This window comes from Gavialis gangeticus, unplaced genomic scaffold (genome assembly GCF_001723915.1).
Source record: "Gavialis gangeticus isolate Ggan-Ray unplaced genomic scaffold, GavGan_comp1, whole genome shotgun sequence".
Taxonomy (NCBI): domain Eukaryota; kingdom Metazoa; phylum Chordata; order Crocodylia; family Gavialidae; genus Gavialis; species Gavialis gangeticus.
In genome coordinates this window covers 6584472-6593502 of record NW_017729016.1, presented here as the reverse complement: position 1 = coordinate 6593502, position 9031 = coordinate 6584472, and the positions used below count along the sequence as shown (strand labels likewise).

Genomic DNA, 9031 nt, shown 5'->3' with positions numbered 1-9031 from the left:
TCAGGTCCAATTCCTCCAGCTAAAATGAGTACTAGCAGCAGCTTTCATGACAGCAGAACCCAGACCTAAGTTTGAACATTTCTAACAAAGTAAGCCTCACCCAAAGGGATATTAAAGATTAAGAGATGTTACAGCTGAAGAAGAGTACTAGATTTTATGAATACCTACATGATATATGTTTTGCTTGTAGATTTGACGCCTCCAATAGGGATCCTTCTAACAATTACTGATGAATTCTTAGGAATCAGGGCACTCTCATCTGTGTATTCTGAAGAGTAGAGAAAAAAAAGTGGTAAAAATATCACCACCATTTCCAGGATGCATGTTTCAATTAGAAAAAAAAAAGAGACGATCAAGGAACCACTTGGGAGAATGTTTAACTGAAAACTTACAAATCTAAAATTTTTCAAGAAAGAATGAAATGTTAAAATTGATCCGTACTAATTAATAGCACATATCCATTCACTTAAAGTATTCAGCAGTCAAATATACACAAGGACAATGTTTACTTCGATGTTTTTTCAAGTTCCACAGCAGTAAGACCAGAGAGGCAAATCAACCAGGCCTTTGTACTCAACTGATCCAAACCCTGGCAAAATTTACAATTTGCAAGATTTTCTTTCTATCAGCTTGCTATCTTTTACCTAATGTCTACTTTGTAACATAATTATACCACTTAACTGCATAATCAGCACCAAAAAGAATGAAGAGACAGTAGCTGTCACTGGATATCAGAAGCCTTGAAAATGATGGAAGAGAAGCAGTTTTGCTAATTCAACAGCACCTCAGTTTCAATTCCACTTATTGCACAACTGTACAGATATTCAACAAAGTTATCAAGCTTGATAGGAAACATCCTCCCCTTTTAAATTCAGTACAATTCTCATCTTATGGAAGGCACAGGTCACGGGCAAACACCTGACTTAGAACTGGACGCAACAGTTAAGGTAGTGTTAAGGGCTCCATTATAAAGGCATCCATTGTTTCATTTGCTCATAAATTCTCTGAATTTTTCCTTTGAGTCAAATTTCTACGCATGATCTTCACCCGGAGGTAATTAATATTGATTTATGAAATATAAGATGTCCTTCAACCATATGAATTAGGGGAAAAAAATACCTGATTCCTTGAGAAACTATTTATCTAGCTTTCAATGGACCTCAGACAAAAAAATTGGAATCTGAACTCCATGAAGATGGTAAATGCACTAAGTCTGGAAAAGGGAGGAGTTGCACATGACAGTATATTTGTTTCTAAGCACGCCCACCGGCATGTGCTAGTATCCTGTTCCTTTGGAAGTTGAACCAGCATGACAGCACTTATGTGAGAATCAACAAGCAATACATCCACATTAATCATGTACTTCAGGTCAAACAGCTCCCAGCCCAGCTCTTATTGCTTTCCAGGAGGTTCTTAAAATGTCTTTAGGAAGCCTACAAGAACTGCACTCATGGTGAATACCTTATTTTATGTTTAGCAAATTCCTGAAAAGAGGGAACTCCCCAAAAAGCCCCTAAATACTGGAGCTTCTTCTGAGGCCTTTTTTCAAAACAGGGACTACAACAAATACTCAACTGCTCATCAAAAAGGCTCAAGTTAGCACTTCTATAAAGTAGTAATGACCTCCCAAGAAAAGTTCAACCAGCATGACTGACTTTCCATCACACAGTGTTAGTTCTGGAGTAGCTGGTTCTCCACAATGCTGGACAGTAACATTCAGGAAACAGAGCATTAACTTCAGTCATTGTGATTTGAGCCAAATCAATAAATGAAATTGTTTGCAAACTAAAATTCAGCAGCTGTAGAGTGAGAATGAGAATTTTCCATGTCTGGGGAAAACTAGCTCCAGTGCTACTTCAGGATGGACCTCCTCTTACCATAGAGGATCAGCAAATATCTATGGCAGTTGACTACCTACCCACAGTTATGCTTAGACTCGAAGAGTATCTAGGAGATTCTCCTGTTCATCAAGACATAAATGGCAATATGGAGTGGTAGGATCCAGGCAAAGGGCATGACAAAGACTGTAGAAGGAGCTATTAAACAAACCCAAACATTCAACCTGTGGTCTTCACACCTTAACATGTTTTTCTGGACACAGTAACAGATCATGATACTGTTGAATTACAATTCAGTTTTGAGGATTATGACAGATTCCTTAATATATTTAAAGGGTGCCTAGGCAATGAGCATGATGCACGAATTCTCAAAGGCTCTTCAAAAATGGGCAAAAGATGACTCTTCTCACTGAACAACACTGATGGGGAGGTCATGTCTCTATCCCCACTCCAAATCTGTTGATCCTGCCACCAAAATTTACCTGTGGCAAACGAAGCTATTTCTAGATAAATCCAGCCAAGAGACATGCCAATTTAAAGATACACAGAGGGTGTGGTCTGAGGGCAGTTCACAATTTTCAAAAACTGAGCTGAAAAGGTCTGTTGACTTGGGATGGCAGCTCAATGCCTAGTCTAACAACTGTAACATTCGCTGGCTGCATTCAATTTAATATGTAAAAAAAACAAAGGCAGCCAAGGAATAATAGTACACAGTTATGCAGTTTGACACCAGTGATGCGAAAGCCTGCAAATATAGCACCGCCCTTATTAGAAGAGCTTTGCATATATCTTTTTGAACAGATAGTTGAGGATTGGAAATGGAATGGAGAAATGGTTTATTTGTTGTGAGCTTCTACTGCTTCACATTTAATTATGCTAACCTATGTGGTGAGAGAATGTGTGGAGGAGTGATCTGAAATGACAGTGCTTTACTGACAGCTGCTTCTGTGAACTGTCTTGGTCATGATGGAGTTAGAGCCTCGATACTTATTTTTCTTATGCTTCAATAAGGATTGTATTAGCTTGGGTAAAAACTCTAAACAATGAATTCATATTGTATTCCTATTAAAGAACAGTCTAATTTATTAGTGACAGTACCTTTTTTTTTTAAGAAACTGTGTTTATGTATAACAAAACATTAACATAACTGCAATATCAAAATAAAATAATATTTGTACAATAACAAAAGGAACAGTGTAATTTAAGTCATCACACCAATATGCCATTTTTCCTTCCTGCTGTTTTAAGGACTTGGCTGCCAGAGCAGAAGCAACCAACTAAAGAGCAAAGGGCAGTTAGAAATTATCCTAATGTAAACGAAGTATTGTACAGACAGCACCAAGTAAACTGGCAGATGAAAATGAAACTCATTTGCCTAAGCTCTACATATCTGTTGAATGTTCCCTTGTCATCTGGTAAGCTGTCCTCCAGTCTTATTTCCCTGATTCCAGAAAGGGTTCAATGACACTGTGCTCCATCCTCCTTTTCAAAGAAGCCTTAATTTTGTGGTCCTTGACCAAAGCGTGTTATGAAGTGATTCACCACTGTAAATCCAGTCTACCTGACACCACAACTCCCTTGGCCATCCATCCTACTGGTGTGGTGACAACAATAAAAGAAGTAAACAGCAAGCTAACTCCAGGGATGCTCCAACTATCCCTTGATGCAGTCAAATTAAGAATTTCAGTTCAGTTTCAAATTATACTGCCCACCTCAGGCTACCTTCACCTTGAACATAGGACACAGAATTCACACAAACCTTGTAAAGGTTAATGAGGATGCCAGATTAAGACCAAGTATGCAATGAAGGTGATTGCATACTTTTGTCAGTCACTAATGTGACTATTAAAGGTTACATTTTTCAGCAGTCTCCTATAATGCACTTCACGGCATTAGGGACAAATGGAAATTTGAAGGAGTGAAGGGAAAGGGAGGTAAATTAACGGCAGAGTTATTTTTGATCCCTCCTGCACAATGAATCTTAGTTGAACTGTTCACTACAATACTCGGTCTTTTTCCTGAACACAAATTTAGAGATCAACATGAGTAACCCCAGCTATTCCCTTCAATTACTTAATACTGACAAATGCAAAAGTCCATCTGGCACTACACTGCCACATCTTCTAGATCAGCTTAAGTCTTCAAGTCTGTTAGCCCTTGGTCTTTAAATAACCCGTGCCGTATACAAATTATGCCAATAATGGCCAATACATCATTTCTTGCAGTGAAATTCTCATTTTGTAATTTTACTTTGATCTCAAGTTTTGAATTAATCACTGGATTGGGCCACGTGGCATGGCACAATAAATTGATCAGCACACTGAGGCAAGCGTTCCTATGCTGACAAGGAAGAGCAGCCCTTAAGTGGCACGTCAATACTACAGAATTACAGGGAGCAACAAGCCAAATAACACCGGGGATCACTGAGCGAGTCTCTTAGCTACCGTTTAGTTGTTTAGGTTGGAGCGGATAATTGTTGAATAGATGAGGAAGCAGACAAGCTGTCTCTTCAAAATCTGGCCAAACTGAGTTGGCTGCTGTTTCTCTGCCTCCACCAAAATGCATCATAAGATTGTAATAGGATAGCCCACCAGTCCAAACAGTTCATGGAGCCCTTATTCTCTTGACCCCTCAGCAAATCCTACATGGTACCTCCAGATGATACAGTACCACCTCTGCAGTCACAAAATGATAAGTCTAAAAGAAGATGTCTAGTTCACTGCAAAAGTAGCATATTCTTTGCCTTGAACTAAATCTACTGCTGTTGTCACAAGCTTCATGATATAGGAAGTTCAACCCTTTTTCTTTTCATAGCAGTGATTGCCCCTGTAAGGACGTAGATCTCGCCTAGCTGCTCAAATACCTAGTCACACACTAGATAAAAGGTAGGCAACCCCTGGTACAGGTGCCAGAGCATGGCACATGAAGGCATTTTGCCTGGCATGCACACCTTGAGGCAAACAGCAGAGAAGGGGCTGGGTCTGTGCTGCCACAATAAGGACCAGGCACCTTGCAGATCCCCCCCATCCACCCCTGGCACACCAACATCTTCCAAGTCAAGGCTGTGGGTGTTTTTGGCACTCTGCCTAAAAACACTGCTGACCCTTGTACCAGACCAGGGGCAGGCAATTATTTTGGACAGAGGGCCACTTACCAAGTTTTGGCAAGCCATTGAGGGCCACATGACAGGCAGCCCAGCGCAGATTAATATTAATTTTCTAAGTTTTTTAGGGGCCCCGCAGGCCAGATAGAATGGCTTGGTAGGCCACATCCAGCCCATGGGCCATATTTTGCCCACCCCTGTACTAAAGCCTGATCCAGACGATTTAATGCCTAAGCTTAGTTGGACCCATGTCATCTTACGCAGCCACTAGGGGCAAAACAGCAGCTTCAAGCCACCCAACACAACAGCCTCTTACCAAAAGCATAACAACAACAGAATTAGACTATTTTCAAAGAAGCAACAGAAAATGCGATTAACATAACATAATGTGCAGTTAAACTCTACAGTGTGGCTAATTTTCTTTGTACAATTAAATGATTCCTGTCAGCTTGACCACACAATTTCAGAAACAGTAGACCAATCACCTATGCAGTGAATGCAGCACCGTGGGATTGTGGCAGAAGAATTGTTTGTGCACCACTAAGGCAATGCTGTACCTAGGATGATCCTTCATATTAGCACTGGAAAACTCTTGAGGAAAAAAAGTTAGTAGCTCTTTGCAAACCACAGAGCTGCAAAAAGTCAAGATTTACTGCAGCTATAGTCACCTTTAAGAAACAGATCTTACATTTTTTCCCCGTGTAGGAGTAGTGGGGTTGAGCATGAGAACAATCTTTGATAACCTTGCACACCTCAGGCATATTTAGTCAGCTAATCATTGCTAGTTTCCTAGAACCAGCTGTAACACTTTGCATCCACAAGTGAGCATGACAAATAAATTACACTTCAGCAGGACTAAGTATTATTTGACACTATAAGTTCCGGCTGAACTGTTTTAGTCATGGTGTGCATGAAGACTAGCTAAAACAATTCATGCAGTTTTCTCACTTGCTTCCCGAAGTGCACCAACCATCTTTTCAAGTCTCACTAAAACTGCTGCTTCAGAAGACAATAAAAAGTTAGAGCAGCTTGGCAAATACTAGAAGAATGCAAGGCAGACTACAAATGTTCAGCGCTGAATTTGAAATCTGTCATCTGACTCGAGAAGCATAATAGTCAGTTCCACAAGTCTCTAGTATAGAGAGGCCACAAAGTGAAGCACTTCTTACCTTGTTGAAACCAGCTTAACACAAACTGCCTACTAGACCAGGCAGAACACTGGCTGTTGTTTATCATCACCATGTAAGTAAAGCTTATACAGCACATGGCAAAGAAAAGCAAGCTATTAAACTGCTTGACAGTTTCATTTTTGAAATTTGCCAACAGAACTACCTAAAAGATATTATACATTGAAATGAAAAAAGGTAATGGAATTACTTATGTGCGTAAAGTTTTTCACTGCAAAGTTCACACTTGTCAATAAATGTACAAGTACTGCTTTATACTGCTTATACACAGTGTTCCATTTCTATCAAGAAACATTAAAATTGCTGAACTGCTGTAAAGAGTTAAAGTACATCCACTGCCATTTTTCAGCATGGGGATGCTGATACACGTGACACTGCGGATGCTTTAATAGAGTGGCTCTCATTAATTGAACTCTCCTCCCCAGTAGGTCTATAAATGCCCCAAGGGGGACCCTGCCCTAACTTCTGCAAAGAGGGAGGGAGGAGAAGCTACATCTCAAATCCCATCTATTCCTCTACCTATCTTGCCTGAGCAAGAAGCTGTAACCACCAAGTGCCATGACTTATCACATTATCTTTTACCATTAACTTTAGTTCTCTAAGCCACCATTATACCTCATCCATATCACTCTTAGAATCTCACTTCTTCCATAAAGGTCAGAAAAACAAATTTGAAACTGCATTTTTTCCTCCAGGTTTCCCTGGGCATTGTGCCTTCTCAAGTGCAAGAAGGTGCAGAAAAGGCTTTTATTTTTGGCTTAATATTATACAAGTACGCTAGAGTATTAAGTACAGTCAAATAAAAACAAAATGAAAGTTTACTACAGGGTGGCAAATTCATTATGGATTTTTCTTCTTGCCTACCGCCCCCACCAACAATCCATTACCTTACCTTACCATGTCTGAGCAGTAAAGGCAGACAACCAAAATCCAGGGAGTGGGACATGGATTAATAGAGTATTTTATTAACAAACCGATTACTTCATATAGTCTTGAAGAAACATTACTTTTTGCATTTTGTATCATCTACTTCAATTCTTGATTGAATAACCACATAGACAAAACAACAAACTCTCAATTCTACAGTAATTAAAATATGTTTATTTCTTAAATACCTGACAAAAGTCAGATTGTAGCAAAACAGAACCAGAGGAAAAGATTAATACTGATGGAACCTGATTAGTTCTATATGCTCCTTACTCCCTTAGCCTGCAATGAATATTTTAGAAATATTCCTAGGTTCTTGCTACTGCAGTGAATTATTTCTGTAAGTTTTCTTCTGTTAATAGCTCAGGTTCTTCCCTTTCAGTGTTGCTAATTCTAATGCTGTTCTCAACTAGATACTACTCTTGACACTAGGTGCTTAAAATAGTGAGCCTTGCCACCTGGCCATTTACATTAGGGTCCCAATAACTGTTAGAAGAGCATTAATACTAGTTAGAGACATTTAAAATTTTCTTGTGCAGGGAAGCCCTTTAAATGAAGCAGTATAGCACGTGTACTTTAACTGTAAATTATTCCAATTACTACTGCGTGCTGTAAATATTTTTCTGCCTGTAAACCTCTCCTAGTTTTGTTCAGCGTTATGAACATTTAGCTATATGTAGGGAGACAATGTCATCACTGGCAGCCCCTAAACCTTAACCTTTAAAATGCCAGACTACCTTTAAACTTTGATTTCCTTAATAAATGTTTGCCTACATGCAAGTAATATCTTAGCTCCTCCTTTGACAAAGTAGGACACATTTTCTTGTCTGGCATTTCCCCCCCTTTTTCAATCCCCCTCCCAGCCAAGTATCCTGTGCATAACCACACGGCAAAAGGGAGAATGATTTTGTTCGTGCAAATGCCTTTAAAAAATTCCAAAAAAGCAGGAAAGTAGACACAGAAACAGACACAATACCTGAATACTCTGATTGTCATTTAAAATTGACAGCATTTCTTTTAAAAGAAAAATACTGAATACATGAGAATATTAAAAAATTAAGACACTTTCTAAAGTTTTTGGAAGTTAAATTCTATTTTAATCCATATCCATACAACTGATCAAGTCAATTTATATTCTGTTTAGGAAACAGTAAATAATCATGATGACTGATCAGCCCTAGTCACATGACAATTAAAGATATTTTCAGAGACTTCTGATGTGTGTATTAGTCACATGAACTGTGCTGAATATATTAAGATTCAAATACACTCCTTGGTGGTATACTCCTTGGTACAACCAGTTTGTAGGGAAGCAATCAACTTCTTTTTGGACTGTTTGCCAGCTGAAGTTCAAAGAGTCTGTGAATGACCAGGAACATTTGGTCTTTGATGAAGAAGCGAAAATGATCTGCATTAACCAGAAACTCCCAGATGTGTCTACATATACAAACAACTCTCCTGAAAGGCTGTTTTAGTGGTTATATGAACAGTACAACTTTAAAAAGATGTGTCTGCTACAGATGTAAGAAGTGGCACTACAACCACAGTAGAGGTATTACCATTGAGTCTCACTCCTAGAACCCTACCTCCCACTGACCATTTCTAATCTCACAATAGACACAAAACTAACCTACCCTTAAATAAAACTAAAACAAAGAACACACACTTCAGACTAAATCACTCCTTGTTTCATTACAAATATAGGTTTCAACCTCTCCTCCCCAAAAAAAGAAACCCCCCAAAATGGTGGGAGTTAGCCCTGTAAAACCTCCTTGCATATTTTTCTGCTGGCTTAAGAACCAGGAAAGCTGTAAATATTCGTGGTAACCAACACTTTCATCAGCAAGAACACTTGCCACAGCACATGCAAGTACTCCTCGAAATCTCTACCCCCCTTGATGACGGTGTTCCTCAACACATTTGTACTTGGTTGGCTCCTCTTAGCTCCACGTCCCCTATGCGACTGTGGGGGGGGG

At 39.3% G+C, this 9031-nt stretch overlaps 1 protein-coding gene across 5 annotated transcripts in view; it reads right to left on the bottom strand.

The window, feature by feature from the left end:
- The window catches only part of RBBP6 (RB binding protein 6, ubiquitin ligase), a 41428-nt gene that overhangs the window by 31980 nt on the left and 417 nt on the right, over positions 1–9031 (bottom strand). For all 5 annotated transcript variants that reach the window (XM_019512776.1, XM_019512778.1, XM_019512779.1 and 2 more), the window contains exon 2: positions 169–268. In XM_019512776.1, coding sequence (XP_019368321.1) covers positions 169–268 — 100 coding nt within the window. The remainder of the gene's footprint in view (positions 1–168; positions 269–9031) is intronic.